The following is a 20,497-nucleotide window of genomic DNA, read 5'->3' as shown; positions in this document are numbered from 1 at the left end:
GATGTTGACATGCATGAAACCAAGGCTTTTTCGATCACAGAAGTCAACAAATGAGGGTGCCTGGGGACATGCAGGGCCTGGGTTTACCTCCACATCACCCGCGGAACAGAGGAGGAGTAGTATGAGGGTGCGGCTAAAGGCTATCAAAACTGGTCGCCTAGAGCGTTGGGGACAGAGAATAAAAGGAGCAGATTTCTGGGCATGGTAGAATATATTCAGGGCATAATGCGCAGACAGGGGTATGGTGGGGTGCGGGTACAGTGGAGGTAAGCCCAGGCACTGGGTGATGATGAGTTCTGCCCACAAATTTTCTATAGGATTGATGTCTGGGCTTTGTGATGGCAACTCCCATACCTTGATTTTGTTGTCCTTGTGCCATTTTGCCACAACTTTGGAAGTATGCTTGGGGTCATTGCTCATTTGGAAGACACATTTGCGACAAAGCTTTAACTTCCTGACTGATGTCTTGAGATGTTTCTTCAATATATCCACATAATTTTCCAGCCTCATGATGCCATCTATTTTGTGAAGTGCACCAGTCCCTCCTGCAGCAAAGCACCCCCACAACATGATGCTGCCACCCCTGTGCGTCACAGTTGGGATGGGGTTCTTAGGCTTGCAAGCCTCACCCTTTTTCCTCGAAAGATATTTGTCATTATGGCTAAACAGTTCTATTTTTGTTTCATCAGACCAAAGGACATTTCTCAAAAAAGTACGATCTTTGTCCCCATGTGCAGTTGCAAACCATAGTCTGGCATTTTATGGCGGTTTTGGAGCGGTGGCTTCTTCCTTGCTGAGCGGCCTTTCAGGTTATGTCGATATAGGACTCGTTTTACTGTGGATATAGATACTTTTGTACCTGTTTCCTCCAGAATCTTCACAAGGTCCTTTGCTGTTGTTCTGTGATTGATTTGCACTTTTCGCAACAAAGTACGTTCATCTCTAGGAGACAGAACACGTCTCCTTCCTGAGCGGCATGACGGCTGTGTGGTCCCATGGTGTTTATACTTGCGTCCTATTGTTTGTATAGATGAACATGGTACCTTCAGGTGCTTGGAAATTGCTCCCAAGGATGAACCAGACTTGTAAAGGTCTACAATGTTTTTTCTGAGCTCTTGGCTGATTTCTTTTGATTTCCCCATGATGTAAAAGAAAGAGGCACTGAGCTTGAAGGTAGGCCTTGAAATACATCCACAGGTACACCCCCAATTGACTCAAATGATGTCAATTAGCCTATCAGAAGCTTCTAAAGCCATGACATCATTTTCTGGAATTTTCCAAGCTGTTTAAAAGGCACAGTCAACTTAGTGATACAGTGAATTATAAGTGAAATAATCTGTCTGTAAACAATTGTTGGAAAAATTACTTGTGTCATGCACAAAGTAAATGTCCTAACAGACTTGCCAAAACTATAGTTTGTTATCAAGAAATTTGTGGAGTGGTTTAAAAATGAGTTTTAATGACTCCAACCTAAGTGTATGTAAACTTCCGACTTCAACTGTATGACCATATAGCAGGTGCACTTACTGTCACTCCTTTTATATATGTGTGTGTGTGTGTGTGTGTGTGTGTGTGTGTGTGTGTGTGTGTGTGTGTGTGTGTGTGTGTGAGAGAGAGTGAGGAGTTCCACACAGGTATCGGGTATCGTGTGTTCGTATCTAGCTCTGTGTGTGCGTGACACAGAGTTCTGCCTAACTCTCTATTTCCCCTCAGTGTCAGCATGAACATCTTTTCAAGAATTTCTTTCCCTCTCCAATACGAGGGATACACACACATACAAGCGCACAGACCAACACACACACAGTGAGTTTTATACCGTGCCACTGTACCTTTACAAGCAGTAAATGTCCGGAGACTTTGTACCGTCACAGAAGGGTAGAGGACAAGGAGGGAGCAGACATGGGGGTCAGTCTGCATCCCACTCAGCTTTTTAAACTCTCTGTTTAGCTAAAGCTGTCTTATTGCTGTCTTCCCCTCTCTCTGTTCCCCTTTAACCCCAAAGCCCTTCTTCCACCCTCACCCATCAACTAGCCTGCAGACCTCTAACAGGGAGTCATAACCCCAGTATGTAAACACACAACACTGCAATGACACAGGCCTATAATACAACTGCTCTGTCTGGACCAAGAATACACACCCCTTACACAAGCCACAATCTCCCAAGCGACCACAGTGGATCCCACTGCCACAGAAACACCAGTCACCACATGAAACATAGCATCCCCGCCACCACACACATACGCACCCACCCTCCTCCCACCACCCTCACACACATCACCCTCACACACTCATCAACCATCCCGTCACTAGGGGGCAGCAGTCTGCAGCTGTGACGAGAGGTAGTGAGCGTTGCAGAAGGAAGCACCCTGCTGCCTGATAGACTGGCCCAATCTATAACCAAAAGGGAAGAGGAGAGCCCCGGATAAGAGAGAGAGAGGGAGGGAGGGAGGAGATGTGGAGGTCTTCCAGCAGTGTGATATAGGCTACACTAACATAGCCTGAGTGAGCAGTATCCTACTGCACTGGAGCAACAATGACATCACACAGATATTAAGTGTAGCTGTAGCCTACGTACTCAGAAACAGGCCTTGTATATTGTAGTAGATTCATTTATTATTTATTTATTTCACCTTTATTTAACTAGGCAAGTCAGTTAAGAACAAATTCTTATTTACAATGACAGCCTACCCCGGCCAAACCCGGACAACAATGGGCCAATTGTGCGCCGCCCTATGGGACTTCCAATCACAGCCGGTTGTGATATAGCCTGGAATCAAACCAGGGTCTGTAGTGACGCCTCGAGCACTGAGATGCAGTGCCTTGGTCTTTTGGCAATGTGTGCTGTGCTCTCACCATGTTAGAGTAATCATCATTACCAACGCACAATGAACAGAACACAATCCGGGATGCAATCAAATCGAGTTAATCTGACAAACCTGACTTCACTTATAAGTAAGTGACTCATAAGTCAGAAGTGAAACAACTTCATGCTCCGTTCCTCTGTGCCTTTCTCCGTGTGTGTGTGTGTGTGTGTATCCTTTAATCTGATCTGGGTTGCATCAACGTTCAAAGCAATCAGTCACACATAAAAACACACCAGGCTCATATGAGAACAATACTGACAGAGTCAGCTAGTGCTATTCCTGTCTCACTCCCTGGGAAAACACACTAGCAAGGAGGGGAAGATACCCTTGAGTCACTGTGTGTGTGTGTGTCCATATCTGTGTGTGTGTGTGTGTGTGTGTGTGTGTGTGTGTGTGTGTGAAAAGCCAGACATGGGACATAAGGTTAGAAGAATAAGTCAGTGTGTGTTTGTTTTGGCACTGGCCTCATATCATTTTACAGACACAATCAAAATAGGACCTATAAAGTTAAGTGGGAAAAGAAAAGAGTGGGTCTTTATTGGACGAGGGTCTCATGTTCTGCCAGGGGGATAGAGGTCCTGTCTCGTTAAGTCCCTATACACAGCTAGTGTGCCTCCCAAATGGCACCCTATTCCCTATGTAGTGCACTACCTTTGAGCAGGGCTTACAGGGTTCTGGTCAAAAGTAGTACTCTATATCGTAGAGGATAGGGTGCCATTTGGGACACAACCCTAGTCAGCGACACTCTGGCACTGGGAGGGACACTTAAATCTAACTAGGGTTGCACATTTTGGGGAATATTCAAAGGTGGAAACTTTCCATAGGAATTAACGGGAATATATGGGAATTAACGGGAATATGGGAAATAATGGAAATATATGCAAATTAATATTAATAGCATTTCAACTTAGATGTTTTTTGCATTGGATATACTTACCATACGGAGACAGAAATCAATCAATCAAATATATTTATGAAGCCCTTCTTACATCAGCTGATGTCAAAGTGCTGTACAGAAACCCAGCCTAAAACCCCAAACACCACGCAATGCAGATGTAGAAGCACAGTTGCTCAGAAAAACTCCCTAGAAAGGCCAGAACCTAGGAAGAAACCTAGAGAGGAACCAGGCTATGAGGGGTGGCCAGTCCTCTTCTGGCTGTGCCGGGTGGAGATTATAACAGAACATGGCCAGGATGTTCAAATCTTCATAGATGACCAGCATGGTCGAATAATAATAAGCACAGTGGTTGTTGAGGGTGCAACAGGTCAGCACCTCAAGAGTAAATGTCAGTTGGCTTTTCATGGATGATCATTCAGAGTATCTCTACCACTCCTGCTCTATTGCTCCACAAGAAACAAAGGTTTAACCTTATCATAAGTAAACATATTTGAAAATGATTAAATCCTTCCAAAAATAATATAAAAAACTATTTAGTTACAAATTGAACATAAATTAAATGGAGTTGACTCTTCACATGGGATGATTTCACTAAACAACAAAAGAAAGGGAATATTGAATGATCCATCGCATCTCAAAAACATTTTCAACATACATCTGTTAAATGATAGTCTAGACACTAAAGCTTTGGTTGTCTTCCTTTCAGGGTTCCATGTCTTCTCCCTGGACCTCCTCAATATTCACCTCTTGAACATCAGACTCTGAGAACTTATCTTGTTGAGGATGGCTCATTGTCAGGCTCAAAAAGACTCAGATTTGCCCAGATGGCCCCCAATGTTTCAACCCTTGTATTGGTCAGCCTGTTATATGATTTGGTGTTTGTGTTCCCAAACAAGGACCAGTTGCACTCTGAGGTGGCTGATGTTGGTGGGATTTGGAGGATGATGGAGGCAACAGGGAAAAGAGCCTCAATTCAACAAAGTCCCATTCACCAGGTGGCTGATGAGATATGTTGGCACGACTGCCATATTGCATCTCCATCCCAAAGCCCTTGCTTGGAAGTGTATTTCACCAGACTGCCAAGAACCTTGCCCTCATCCAGGCCAAGGTGGCGAGACATGGTAGTGATGACACCATAGGCCCTGTTGATCTCTGCTCCAGACAGGATGCTCTTGCCAGTATACTTGGGGTTCAACATGTACGCTGCAGCGTGTATGGGCTTTAGGCAGAAGTCTTCACACTTTTTGATGTATTCCAGAACTGCAGTTTCCTCTGCTTGGAGCAACAGTGAAGTGGGCAGGGTAGTACGGATTTCTCCTCTTACATCTGCAAGCAGTCTGAACATCAGACAGGATGGCATTGTCTCCCTCAATCACTGCAATGGCTACTGCTATAGGTTTCAGGCTGCTTACCACGCTCCCAAAATACATCCAGGAGGATCCTATTGATGGGGCAGTCCATATCGGCAGACTGTGATATGAGAGACCCCTTCCCCTCCAGGAGACTGTCAAACATGAAGACACCACTCCAACGGGTGTTGCTGGGCAGCTTCAATGTGGTGCTCTTATTCTTCTCGCTTTGCTTGGTGAGGTAGATTGCTGCTATAACTTGATGACCCTTCACATACCTAACCATTTCCTTGGCTCTCTTGTAGAGTGTATCCATTGTTTTCAGTACCATGATGTCTTTGAGGAGCAGATTCAATGCATTAGCAGCACAGCCAATGGGTGTGATGTGAGGGTAGGACTCCTCCACTTTAGACCAAGCAGCCTTCATGTTCGCAGCATTGTCTGTCACCAGTGCAAATACCTTCTGTGGTCCAAGGTCATTGACGACTGCCTTCAGCTCATCTGCAATGTAAAGACCGGTGTGTCTGTTGTCCCTCGTGTCTGTGCTCTTGTAGAATACTGGTTGAGGGGTGGAGATGTAGTTAATTATTCCTTACCCACAAATATTCGATCACCCATCAGAGATGTTTGCACTACAGTCTGCTATCTCTATGACTTGCTTGACCTTCACTTGAACTCTGCATCCAGCAAATGAGTGGATAAAGCATGTCTGGTTGGAGGGGTGTATGCTGGGCGAAGAATATTCAGAAATCTCTTCCAATACACATTGCCTGTGAGCATCAGAGGTGAACCAGTTGCATACACAGCTCGAGCAAGACATTCATCAGCATCTCTGACTACGTTCCTCCATTGAGTCAAAAAAAACATCTGATTCCGGGAGGACCATGAGCTGTTGCTATTGATAAGGTGTCTGATTCATAATTTTCACCTTGAATAGGAGTAGAGGGACTTTTGTCAGAGGTTGCTTGTTGTGAGTGCTGTGGAGACTTTATTCGCTTGGCCAGATGATTCTGCATCTTTGTTGCAGTCTTCACATATGATTTGGCACAGTATTTGCAAATGTACACAGCTTTTCCATCTACATTAGCTGCAGTGAAATGTCTCCACACATCAGATAGTGCCCGTGGCATTTTCCTATAAAGAGTAGGGGGGAAAAGTGTCAAAAACTCCCAAATACAATTCCATGTACAGATAAACAGTTAAGCAGTTAGATTAAACAACTCCTTGTAAGATAAATGGTTTTAAAATGAAACATGTATGGAAAACAGGTGAATTAACACTCCTCAGCAGTCTCAAGCAAGCTAAAACCCACATGGTAGCAAAAACTAACAAGCAGAAATTGTTAACAAGTTAGAAATGATTTAAACACACTGCTGTAGGCTACTATTTACTAGTTAACAAAAAATCATGTATGTCATATAAAATATATTCACCCCACCCAGTATTGTAATCAAAACTTACCAGAAAGCATGTAGTCCTTGGCTCAGACAGTGTAGTAGTGTGGAGTCAATAGCATCTCATTAGTGTGCAAGATCTTGAGAATCAGCTGTACATGTGATGGAAGAACGCACTGCACATGTGATGGAAGGATGCACTGTGCATGCAGAGGGTTGCAATTCCAATGAATTGGGGAAGTTTAACCAAAATATGCCACAAAACCTAAAATTGCCTTATGTGTATCCCACAAAAAAGGTTCACTGTTATAAGATAACTTTTTTATTTTGCAACCCAAGCTCTAACACACACTCTGCTCTTCAGAGGAGATAGTATGGCAGGATCTAGGGTTAACGGCAGGAGTTGGTGTTATACATCAGGCTTACAGAGGAGTGTGTGGGGGTGTGTGTTGCGGTGTGTGGGTGGGAAAGGGGGATACCTAGTCAACTGCACAACTGAATGCACTCAACTGAAATGTGCCTTCTGCATTTAACCCAACCCCTCTTAATCAGAGGTGTGGGGGGCTGCCTTAATCGACGTCTGCGTCATCAGCGCCCAGGGAGCAGTTGTTGTTGGGGGTTAACTGCCTTGCTCAAGGGCAGAACGGCAGATTTTTCCACCTTGCCAGCACAGGATTTCAAACCAGCGACCTTTCGGTTACTGGCCCAACGCTCTTAACCGCTAGACTACATGCCGTGGTGGTGGATGAGTGTGAGCGTGTGTGTGTGTGCGCGTTTGATAGTCAAACCGATGAGGAACTAGCCCTATCCTGACAAGTGAGACGTACTGGCAGAAAGCCTAAGAGTTAATAACAGGTTATTGCTGAATAACATCGGAAACAGGGTTGTAAAACTACTGTAGAACTTGGGTTAAGGAGGCTTCAAAATCAGAACCAGAACAGAGTCGTAACCGGAGCCAAGATACAAAAGATAAACAGTCCGGAATGCTGCTGTGCCATCACGCCCACCGGACTCCATGACCGGTTCATCTGAGGATGTGTGTGTTTGTGTGTGTGTGTGTGTGTTTCTGTAAAGGGGTAAGGGACAAATACCTAATCTGTGGAAATGAGAACACATGTAAAAAACAATGCCGCTTGAAATGCAGATCTAATACAAACCAAAACCATGCCACACGCACAAACACACACAGGTGTCATTACAGAGACTCACAATGAGGCCCTGTCTAGAACAAACAAATGGATCCAATAACTCTTGATCCAAGCTAGCCTGGTCCCAGATGTGTTAGTGCATTTGCCTTCAAAGTCAACAAGGCTAGACTTCAACTTACAGTCATTTGAGAGTCACTGAGTTCAAGGAGTTATGGAGATACTGAAAACAGCTGGAGTTGAATATCAGTTGATAACTGATAAACTACCATATTGTGGAAAGTACCATTGGCAGCCCTAGGGCCATTAACTCTAGTCTAGAGTTTGGAGTTGGTATGACTGTTGGAGTTCCTTACCAAACTCTCGCTCCTCTCCAAACACAGAGAGCACCTTGGAATAAGGGGTGAGCTAATTGGCTTAAAAATAGCTTGGGTTTAATAAAATCAGTTCTCATAAGCTGAGAAAGACTTAACTTCACACAATCGGTCCTGTACACACACACACACACACACACACACACACACACGTGAGAGAAAAAAAGTCTAGGGAGCGAGAGACAGAGAGTGAGACACTTCCTCTACGGCCAGGCTTCTAGACGATCGCAACGAGATCATGAATATGAAATAATGCCTGGTCTGCACAGCGCCCATCTGTGATGTGTGATCTGTGATCATCACACAGCCCTTGTGCTTTGATCAGGAGTCTCTATTTGATCCCAGAGGAAAGAACAGAGAAACAGGAAGAACAGAAACAGGAAGAACAGGGCCCTCGGCACCAAACACACCATCCATTCCTCTACCCACAAAGAGAGAAGGGAGTGATGGACAGAGGGGAGAGACTGACAGGAAGTTGAGAAAGCATGTGAGACAGACAGCGAGAGAGGCTGGGTAAGTGAGAGAGAGAGGGATGGAGAGAAAGCATGTGAGACAGACAGCGAGAGAGGCTGGGTAAGTGAGAGAGAGAGGGAAGGAGAGAAAGACATTTGAGAGAGAAAGAAAGACATTCGAGAGAGAGAAAGATCAGACAGGGATGGATAAATGCTGTAGCTCCTCTCTATGTGTGTTTGAAGGATCCACAGGAAAGAGGAGGACCAGCACATGGAGGTAACCCAGAAGTAATGAAGAATTTGTGGGAACTAAACTAAACCTCCATGAGTCATTTTGTTCTGTTAGGCACCAAACAGAACAAAACGACCTGAAACAGGGATGGGCAACATGGACTCATCCAATAACAACCGCTAGTTCGTGTTTCATGGCAAATATTTTCTGTGAAGAAATTTGGGGGTAAAACCTGAGGGGAGAGTTACTGTCGGGAGTGAAGGGACTTACCTGTCCATCCTGCCCAACATGCACCTGGTGGATCTGAAGGTTCCCCTGAGCGAGAGAGAGAGCGAGATCAATCAGACAGCATCACAGTCACATGACATTAGCAACACCACATTAAAAACAAGCCCAAATAAGCCCCATTCATTCCCTCTGCGCTATTTTAGTTTGTAATTGTATTTCATACATATCCAATGCCGTCTCAGCTGCCATATGGACAGGCAGCATAGTAATCTCTCCCAAATAGCCTGATTTCCTTCTCCAACATGCCAATGGCTTTGATGAGGAGTGCCCTGTTCCACACACTGAGTGGCAATTGGGAGAAGTGGGATTTTGTTGCTAAGCTATGAACTCCCAAAACAAACAAGATCATTGATTGGGAAGGAGAGACAACAGCAAAAACATTTCTGTCAAAATGAAAGAGAGAAAGGCTTTTGGAGCTTTTCTTCCTCCGTCTCTCTTGCTCTCTCCTTCTCGCTACTCCTTGCTTGTACAGGTTAAGAACCTCTTTAAGAATACCTGGTCAGTGTGTCAGCCCTATTTTCATGAGTGCCAGTGTTTATTTATTTGTTTGTGTGAGTTTAGGTATGCTTTTGTGCATGAGTGAGTATTCCATTGTGTGTGTGTGTGCACGTGTCTGTGTGTATATTCAAGTTTGTGTGTATATATGAGCGTATGTATGTGTCTACTCAAGAGTGTGTGTGTGTGTGTGTGTGTGTGTGTGTGTGTGTGTGCGTGCAGTGGCGCCTTGAAATAAAATCTCTCTCCCCCCCACATCTTATTAAACAAAATGTTTAACTATGATGCTGAGGCAGAGAATTCTTTCTCAGACACTTGGTGTGGTTTTGGGTCAGATTCTCATAGAGTCAAGCCATTGTGTGCATGCAAGGCTGCCTGGTGAGAGACACAGGCCATCTGGGTATTATGTGGAAACAAATAGTATAATGACCCATGCATAAGCAGGCAGTAGATATAAACAAGCACTCTTAACATTTAACATCTGCTTGCGGTGAACTCCTGCCTAATGACTTTAATACTTGCTACCATTACTGACTATTACTGTGCACTTCCGATTTACTGACTGGGATACCCGGATAGACAGACCGCATAGACAGACAGACAGACAAACGGATGGACTGACAGACAAACAGACAGAAGGACAAACAGAAACACTTACCTCACTGTCTTGTGTGATCTGCACCTCTTCCCCCTGTGGCACCTGGGCAATGTGGAGATGTCCCTGAGGGATCTGAATAATGGAGAGAGAGAACAAGATGAAAGAAAGTCACAGACAGACAAAGAAAGAAAGAAAAGAGAGAAAGAGAGAGCTCACAATATGAGGTGTGTATGTGTGTACTATAATGTGCACTACTCTTCTGGCACCGTTAACACATACAGTTAGTGAGTCCACTTTCCCCCCTCCACCATCAGACCCTAGTCTGAACCTCGCTGCTGTCAGGTTTTTAGCAGCACTCGTACATTTTAAGCTCGACTGCACCAACTAATACTCTAGAACGGTGTTTACCAACTATCGTCCGACCTTGAGTACCCCCAACAGCACTCATTTTTGTTGTAGCCCTGTACAACACACCAGATTCAACTTGTCAACGAATCAAGCCCTTGATGAGTTGAATCAGGCAACAACAAAAAGATGTGCTGTTGAGGGTACTCGAGGACTGGAGTCCAATACTTCTTTAAATCTTTCAAAATGTACTTTGAACATTTGCTCTAGAGTGCCAGATAGTCCTAAAACTGCAAACTCCACCTACTACATTTGTCCATTAAGCCAGACAAGCTCAATTAAAAACAGTTTGAGTATTTACATTAGTTCAAATAGTATTTGAACCCAGGTCTACTCCCTGATACCACTTCCTCTCCTCCCCCTTCCTCTTTAATAACACATGAGGGACTGATCATCTTTGAAAAAAAGCAGAGTAGGAGTTTACCAGGAAGATCAATCGAAAAGTCTGACAATTGTGTAATGTTGCATTTTGACTCAAAACTAAAATGGACTTTTCATTTGAAACACAAATAATGATTGTTACCTTTTTTATTTTTTGGTCCACAAGAGTGGAATTCCAGCCTTATCCTGTCTTTTTACGCATTACTACACTCGCCATTTTTGAGAAACCGGTTCCAGACTTTTGAGAAAGCGTTGGAGTATATACAGGTCACGGACATGATAGAGATTATAATGTTAACAGCACTTTCCTTAACGCTCTCTGCCTCTATACCGCGTATAAACATTTACGATAGATTCAACCAGCTAGCCTGGTTTCAGATCTGTTTGTGCTCTTGCCAACTATTTTGCTGTCATTGTCACGCCAAACAGTCTGACTGGCCTCACAGCAATCTTCAAATAGCTTATACACTTAATTTTGGCATGAGTTGGCATGATAGCACAAACAGACTGGCATTCAGGCTATCAAGCTGCTGCTTCCGTCAGTAACACAGTCCAGCCCGGTGGAAGTGGTGAGATTATAGTATTTGCTCCTTAGTTGGGCTTCAACACATTTGAATGGGATACATAAGATTTACTTGTAGGTTCTTTCCCTCATCAACACTGAAAAGGTCAAAGAACATTTCTTGATACTAAGTAATAGTGTGGACATTGGAATAGAGCCACAGTGTGACTCAATGAAGGTGCACAGGGAACAGAAAGTGATCAGACACAGGTTACGTCCTGTTGGCCCACCCACCCATAGTGATGTGGTGGGCCTGAGTGTGACCTCTGGCGCCTACAGCTGTATAAGGTTGTTCAATCGAATCCCTGAGCATGATGGAACTCTGCTTCATTGACACACTGTCTTCCTGTGGAGTGGTGGACAGTCTCAGTATAGTAGGGTGAGGTGATCTACCCACACAACACAGATAAGAGACTCACTCTGGGACTCTCAGATGACTAAGAAACTGGAGGAGGGTTGTGTGTGTGTGGAGAGGAGAGAGTGATAGAACGAGAACAAGACAGAGAGAATCGAGAGAGAAGGCAGAGAGATAGGGAGTGCAAAAAAGGAGAGGTACAAAAGAGGATAAGACAAAGGAGTGACAGATAGACATGAAAGAGAGGGGTCACGAGGGGAGAAAAAGACCCGAGAGAGAAATAGGTCTGGTTAGAGACAGAGGAAAGTGAAAGAGGATGAGAGAGATTAACAGAGAAATCGGGCAGTAGAGCAGGAATGAGAGATGGAAGGAGAGAGGAGACGCAGATAGAGGGTGGAGACAGTGACACTCACCACTTGCACCTGTCCGTCCTCTCCTATGCGATGGATCTGGACCTGCTGGACAGCCTGGTTGGCCAGGGTGTAGTGTAGAGTCTGCTGGGCTGCCTCCACCACAGCGCCACCCTCTAGGGAGGAGGGGCATGAGCACAGGGCAGATGAGTTAACAACAGTAAGGTGTGGTAGAAGTTGCCCAGCTTAGTCACAGATCTAGGATCAGAAAATTGATAAGACTCCCCCAGATCCATTAGTTGGAGGGAGGAGGGGGGTTAGCACACGCCTGGAGGCTGGAGCCCCTTTCACCTCTGAAGGAACACTTGGCAACAGCTTACGAGTCTTTTAACAATGTATCTTTCTTGCAATGGCCGAAGATGTAACGTGTTTTCCAAAACACCACGCCGAAAGAAAGTTTGCTAAGTGCCTTGTTGAGGCATGTGTTGATAATGATAGGTTCCAAAGAAAGGCAGTGCTGCTTTCCGATCACCGCATCAGAATTATTCCACAATACTGATGATGGATCAGCTCCTAGAGAGATATTATCACTTATGGCAGCAAATATTGAGGCAGCTTATTCTAATGCTTACCCAATAATATTGCACTATATCAAGATATGGCACACCTGTTAGCTACACGTCATCAAATATATTGAGGCAACAAAATACAGACAGTAGCCAAATAAAACTAAATTGAATGGACATGAAATTGATATCAATATCATTGAAATATATAGGCTCATGTAGCCTATACTTTTGGTAGTATAGGCTATTTATCTTTTAATACAGTATTCTTGGTTTTCATTTCTAGCATATTTTTATCATTCACTTGTTTGTAACAACTGCAAAGACATTGGTAACTTTGTATTTGTAGTCAACTTCGTTTTGAAGTTATCGGCAGTCACAGAGAGACAGATAAACATCTTGATTCTGTTTAGTAGAGATCTGCAGAGAATGCATCTTAAACATGCACTTAACTGCTCAACGAGTGGTCTAAGGCAGTCGATGATTAACAAGCGTTCAATGGGAAACGATGCACCTACGAAGGTTCTAACGATGAACTTAGCCTTAAGAGGATTTTGGAAAACTGAGCACAGGCCATCTGCTGGGTGATGCAGTGTGTTTACACTGTATCAAACATGTCTAAATAACACAAGGACTCTCAAGCTAGCAATCCAAAACACACACACACACACACACACATATATATGAATGAGCCGTCAAACATAAACCCCCTGCCTCAGTCTAAACACCCACAACTCAGTCTAAATCACACACCATAACGTCCCCCATCGGCCCACCACAGCTTCATCTATTATCTCACTGTGTGTGTGTTTACACTAGTGCATGCGTGTGTGCCTGCTCGCTATGAGAATGTTTTTTTTGTTGCTAGATTGATGGAGGCCTACATTGAGGAAATCACACCACACTGAGAAGTGACAAAGTAGGCCTAAAGAATTCACTGAAAATAATTATATCATGATAGACAAAACATGTAGCACAGATATCTGCTTGGTGCAGCTCATATCATAGACATGTGTTGTGTTTCCTGCCAGTGAGAGTCCTTTCTCCCATCCTACAGCATAAACATGTCCCAAATGACACCCTTTGTAACTGCCAAAATAATGGACACGCATGAGTAATTGAGGGATACAAAGTATATTGAAAGCAGGTGCTTCCACACAGATCTGGTTCCTGTCATATTTAAAAATGCTGGGCAGGTCATTATTTATGGCCATTATTTTGGCTACCATGACTTTGCCCCCGATAGGATGACAATGCCCACATCCACAGGGTACAAGTGTTCACTGAATTGTTTGATAAGCATGAAAACAATGTAAACCATATGCCATGGTCGTCTCAGTCACCAGATCTCAACACAGTTGAACAGTTATGGGAGATTCTGGAGCGGCGCCTGAGACAGCGTTTTCCACCATCAACAAAACACCAAATAATGGATTTTTTTGTGTGGAACAATGGTGTCGCATCCCTCCAATAGAGTTCCAGACTCTTGTAGAATCTATGCCAAGGTGCATTGAAGCTGTTCTGGTTCACGGTGGTCCAATGCTCTATTGAAACACTTTATGTTGGAGTTTCCTTTATTATGTCAGTTACCTATAGTGCACTACATTTGACCAGAGAGAGCCCCATGGGCCCTGGTCAAAAGTAATGCAACATATAGGGAATAGGTTGCCATTTAGGACACAGTCCAAGTATTGCAGTATATAAATCCTCCACAGCCCAGTCATTGGTAGTGAAGGCGAGAGCCAGGTGGCCCGTGGAGACGGTACTTTGTGTTAGCCCTCTCTCCCCATTCATTAATAAATACCTGTTTAAAAACAGGCCCAGCCACCTCTTTCCAACCTATTCCAAAGCAGTTTTATTAAGAGGAGTATGAGAGAACTTGCTCTGGAGTGTGTGTGTGTGTGTGTTTACTTTATAGTGGTGTGTGTGCTCTGGTGGGGTGTGTGTGGCCTGGGAGGAGAGCGGGCTGTGATTCTACAATGTACACACAGTGGGCTCACAGGATATTTGGGTTTCCCTTGTTGTCCCACTCTCTCCGGTCAGGGTTGAGAGGTGATGGATCTCAGGGAGGGGAGGACAGGAGGCGTTGTTGTGTTGTGGAGATTATAACCATCTGCTACACTCTGCATTACTCACTGGATTCCTTACATACAAATAAGTGAAAAGATGTGTGTGCGTGTGAGACACACACACACACTTGCTATTTCCAGAAATTACCTGAGCTTCCCGGTGCGTTGGCACTACGTCTGGAGAAGCTCTTGACTGCCAGACTCTGGCCGCGCTGCTTACGTCTCCATGCAGTGCGACACTTGGAGTCGATGCTCTGCTTGATACGGTACCAATCTGACTCAGTGATGCCAAACTTATAGAACAGGTGACCTGAGGAAACCAATGACAGAGGGCACATGAGTTCAGGGTCATGTAATTTAACAATCTTAAGAACCATTGTAATCTTAAACTTAAGCTAAATCACCATGACAAGGTACAATAAGTCACATTCCTTGCTTAGGATGGACAGCAGTTCATACCAAGTCTGTGTGTATAGTTTGAACAGTGCAACCTTGTCCCACTATCAATGCAACTCTGCCGGAGCTGTCAAAATGTCAGAAGCACATTAACTCTAGATAGATTTTGAATTTTAAGCCCACTTTAGTTTTTTTTTGTTAAAGTGCTAAAATATTTTATTTGACTTTTACTTCTATAGCACAGAGAAACAGAATGAATACTACATTCATAAAATGGCAAAAGAGACAGTAAAAAAAGAAATCATAAGAAACAAGGGTCTGTTCTATATCTAGGATAGCTCAGGGAAAAGCTCAGGAAATACTGTATATACATACATATATTCACACACACAGACACACTTGAAGTCGGAAGTTAACATACACTTAGGTTGGAGTCATTAAAACTCATTTTTCAACCACTCCACAAATTTCTTGTTAACAAACTATAGTTTGCAACCCTCCCCCCTTTTCCTCCAAACATAACAATGGTCATTATAGCTAAACAGTTCTATTTTTGTTTCATCAGACCAGAGGACATTTCTCCAAAAAGTACGATCTTTGTACCCATGTGCAGTTGCAAACCATAGTCTGGCTTTTTATGGCGGTTTTGGAGCAGTGGCTTCTTCCTTGCTGAGCGACCTTTCAGGTTATGTCGATATAGGACTCATTTTACTGTGGATATAAATAATTTTGTTATTCCTCCAGCATCTTCACAAGGTCCTTTGCTATTGTTCAGGGATTGATTTGCACTTTTCACACCACAGTACGTTCATCTTTAGGAGACAGAATGTGTCTCCTTCCTGAGCGGTATGACGGCTGCGTGGTCCCATGGTGTTTATACTTCTGTACTATTGTTTGTACAGACGAACGTGGTACCTTCAGGGCGTTTCGTAATTGCTCCCAAGGATGAACCAGACTTGTGGAGGTGTACAATGTTTTTTCTGAGGTCTTGGCTGATTTCTTTCGATTTTCCCATGATGTCAAGCAAAGAGGCACTGAGTTTGAAGGTAGGCCTTGAAATACATCTCCAATTGACTCAAATGATGTCAATTAGCCTATCAGAAGCTTCGAAAGCCATGACATAATTTTCTGGAATTTTCCAGTTTAAAGGCACAGTCAACTTAGTGTATGTAAACTTGACCCACTGGAATTGTGATACAGTGAATTATGAGTGAAATAATCTGTCTGTAAACAATTGTTGGAAAAATTACTTGTGCAAAGTAGAGGTCCTAACTTCCCAAAACTATAGTTGTTAACAAGAAATTTGTGGAGTGGTTTAAAAATGAGTTGTAATGACTCCAACCTTATTGTATGTAAACTTCTGACTTCAACTGTATATACTACTGTTCAAAATTTTGGGGTCAGAGAAATTTCCACACACACACATCAAATGCAATGCACGGCGTTTTATGGATCTGAAGGTATAAACTCCGCCTACCCGGCAGACCCGGAGAGCAAATCAAGTGCACCTATAGGCCTACCGCTGGCCAATCAGATAGCTCAGATCAGTGTCTGCAGCTTCCACCAGCCCACAGCGACGTTGATAGTCATCTCTATTGTGTGAGATTTCAAAACATGCCTAGAGCAAGACTATCAACGAATTCAGCAAATGGCTGCTGTATTTATGAGTGAGTTCATGATTACGATTTTATTCAGCACTGTAAACACTTTATTCAACACTTACAAGCCATAAAACGCCCTCTCCTTTCCACTCACTCCACAAAGTGTATCGATAGACTTGCTTGGTTAAGTACAATGAAATGCCTTTCTTGCGAGCTCTAAACCCAAGAGTGCAGTAATCAATAACAATGTAATACTAGAAATAACAAAGAAAAAGTTAGTAAGCATACTATACACAAGGTCAGTCAGATCCAGCACCATATTTACAATGTGCAGGGATACTGGAGTGATAGAGGTGGATATGTATAGGGGTAAGGTGACTAGGCATCAGGATATATGATAAATGGAGCTGCAGCGGTGTATATGATGATTGTATGTAAGTGGGTTGGCTGTGCGTGTGTGTAAAATCAGTATAAATATATGTGCATATTATGTATGTGTGAGCAAATGATGAATTGAGTGTTTGTATGTTGGAGTGTCAGTGAGTGTGTAGGGCCCTGTGAGAGTGCATAGAGGGTCAAGTCAGATGTTGTGTCTTTCTAACAGCGAGGAGTATTTCCCGTTCTCTGGTCACATGTATAACATGACTTGGTGCAGCGGTTCTTATTCTCAAATTATTATTTTTTTAAATGCAAATGACTTCAATTTATGCCTCAAGTAATGCAATAAACGATCGATGACCAGTGTCATCATATACCTCACGTTTTAAAATATAATCTGCCAATTTCTGTCTGTAGCATCCGAACAGTTTGAACTACACACTAATATGAACCTCTGTGGAAAGGTGAGACTCTCACAAACACGTACATGTCGGTTGTTTAGCAATAGGATATAATATATAGTTAAAAAATCATTTTAAAATCGTCTGAGAAGAACAACATTGGCAGGGCTATTTAAAAATAGCCAATATTGAGCCTATAGCCAACTACACAAACCTCATTGCTACAGGCTCGTTTTTAAGAGGTTAATGTTACATAGGCTTAAGTTCTTTAAGTAATGTTTTAAAAACAAAATCTGAGTGATAGATCTCGGCCTTCATTTTGACTCAGAAAATAATCTTGGCTCAGAAAAGGTTTGTGACCAATCCACTAAGGCATGAGGAAACCGGTACACACACAGGTCAAACATACACACCTGAATTACATAGACACACAAAACAAGACACCTGTATCACACAAGGCAAGTAGACACAGCACCTGCGATCAGCAGACAGTAATACATGTGGGGTGACAGAGTCCCCCCCCCCACACACACACACACACACACACACACACACACACACTCCCAATAAAAACCGCTGGCTCCCTTCCCCTCCACTGGATTCCCTCCCGTCTCCACTCCCTCCCTCCCCTCCCTCCCTTCCGCTGTCTCCCCTCCGTTGGCTCTGCTGTCTGCCCTCCCTTCCTTTCCCTGGCTCCCCTCCGATCTGCTGTCTCCCTCCGCTGGGAACCTAAGGGCTAAAGGGTGAAGTGATTGAACCCTGCCTATGATACATCTATGGGGATAGATTGGTCAGATGCTCAATGGCAGGGGTTGAGATGGTCAGTTGGTCAATGGAAGGGAATTTGATGCTCAGTTAGTTGGTTTTCTGTTAGTTGGTTGGTTTTCTGTCAGTTGGTTAACCCATAGAGTCAATGTCCCCGCCCCTGTAGATATCTTATTAGCATAATAAAAAAATCCCCATAACAATCTGTCAGTTTAAGCTAGAGAAAACTTTTTTTTGCATTGGATGAGTCTCAACCCACCTCCTCCGTCGATGTCGCACTTCCACATCTGCGGTGAAAGGTGACAGAGCGGTGTTTGTCAGACCATGAGATATCCCGAAAATCGTTCTTCTCAAAATAATTGTCTAACATCTGAACGGTTTGGCCTGCAAAACTATTATGACCCCTCTATGTAAAGAAAGACTCCCACAAACACGATGGTGTTCTTAGTTTTGTTTTTAGACCCCCACAAGTGTCTTGGGACTCGTCTGACAGAAGATCCGATCTGCTAACTTCTGTACGTAGCGTTCAAACAATTTGAATTAAACACTAATATGACTCTTCTGTGGAAAGGTGAGACTCTCATGAACACGTTTAGCTCCAGGACGACCAATAGGCCTCACAAGACTCGTCTGAAGGTCCCCCGGTACCAGTTTAACAAAATGTCTGGAAGTATATATGGAGATTGTTTAGTACTAAGAATAAGGGATTACAGTGCATTCGGAAAGTATTCAGACCCCTTGACTTTTTCCACATTGTTACGTTATAGCCTTATTCTAAAACAGATTTTTTTTAAATCCTCATCAATCTACCCACAATAATACCCCATAATGACAAAGCAAAAACTGTTTTTTAGAAATGTTTGCAAATTTATTGTAAAAAATCATTTTAAAAACTCAAATATAACATTTACACAAGTATTTAGACCCTTTACTCAGTACTTTGCACATTTGGCAATGATTACAGCATCAAGTCTTCTTGGGTATGATGCTACAAACATGGCAAACCTGTATTTGGGGAGATTCTCTCATTCTTCTCTGCAGATCCTCTCAAGCTCTGTCAGGTTCATTGGGAGCGTCGCTGCACAAATATTTTCAGGTCTCTCCAAAGATGTTTGATATGGTTCAATCCAGGCTCTGGCTGGGTCACTCAAGGACATTCGGAGACTTGTCCCGAAGCCACTGCTGCTTTGTCTTGGCTGTATGCTTAGGGACGTTGTCCAGTTGGAAAGTGAACCTTAGGACCTCAGACTGGAGCGGAGTGCTCTGGAGCAGGTTTTCATCAAGGATCTCTCTGCACTTTACCCTGGATCCTGTCTCCCAGTCACTCACGCTGAAAAACATCCCCACAGCATGATGCTGCCATCAACATGCTTCACCATAGGGATGGTGCCAGATTTCCTCCAGACATGACGCTTGGCAATCTTGTTTCTCATGGTCTGAAAGTCCTTTAGGTGCCTTTTGGCAAACTCCAATCGGGCTGTCATATACCTTTTACTGAGGAGTGGCTTCCGTCTGGCCACTCTACCACAAAGGCCTGATTTGTGGAGTGCTGCAGAGGTGGTATAAACTTCCAGAAGGACAACCTTCTCCACAGAGGAACTCTGGAGCTCTGTCAGAGTGACCATCAGGTTCTTGGTCACCTCCCTGACCAAGGCCCTTCCAAGATTGCACAGTTTGGCCAGGCGGCCAGCTCCAGGAACTCTTGTTGGGTCTAAACTTCATCAATTTAAGAATGGAGGCCACTGTGTTCTCTTGGGGACCTTCAATGCTGCAGACATTTTTTGGTACCCTTCCCCAGATTTGTGCCTCAACACAATCATGTCTTGGAGCTCTAAGGACAATTCCTTCGACCTCATTGCTTGGTTTTTGCTCTGAAATGCACCGTGACCCCAACCTACCTCACTACTCACTGGACCCTTTTGATCACTCGATTAAGCATGCCTCTCCTTAATGTCAATATGCCTTGTCCATTGCTGTTCTGGTTAGTGTTTATTGGCTTATTTCACTGTAGAGCCTCTAGTCCTGCTCACTATACCTTATCCAACCTATTAGTTCCACCACCCACACATGCGATGACATCTCCTGGTTTCAATGATGTTTCTAGAGACAATATCTCTCTCATCATCACTAAATACCTAGGTTTACCTCCACTGTATTCACATCCTACCATACCTTTGTC

General features: G+C 43.7%; 1 protein-coding gene across 2 annotated transcripts in view; it reads right to left on the bottom strand.

Annotated features, from left to right (window-relative positions):
- banp (BTG3 associated nuclear protein) overlaps window positions 1–20,497 on the bottom strand; it is a 71,904-nt gene that overhangs the window by 31,590 nt on the left and 19,817 nt on the right. For both annotated transcript variants that reach the window (XM_024379763.2, XM_024379764.2), the window contains exons 8-11: window positions 14,926–15,087; window positions 12,206–12,318; window positions 10,150–10,221; window positions 8,979–9,023 (exon numbers count right to left, since the gene is read on the bottom strand). In XM_024379763.2, coding sequence (XP_024235531.1) covers window positions 8,979–9,023; window positions 10,150–10,221; window positions 12,206–12,318; window positions 14,926–15,087 — 392 coding nt within the window. The remainder of the gene's footprint in view (window positions 1–8,978; window positions 9,024–10,149; window positions 10,222–12,205; window positions 12,319–14,925; window positions 15,088–20,497) is intronic.

This window comes from Oncorhynchus tshawytscha, linkage group LG19 (assembly GCF_018296145.1).
Source record: "Oncorhynchus tshawytscha isolate Ot180627B linkage group LG19, Otsh_v2.0, whole genome shotgun sequence".
NCBI lineage: Eukaryota > Metazoa > Chordata > Actinopteri > Salmoniformes > Salmonidae > Oncorhynchus > Oncorhynchus tshawytscha.
This window is presented reverse-complemented; position numbering and strand designations above follow the sequence as displayed.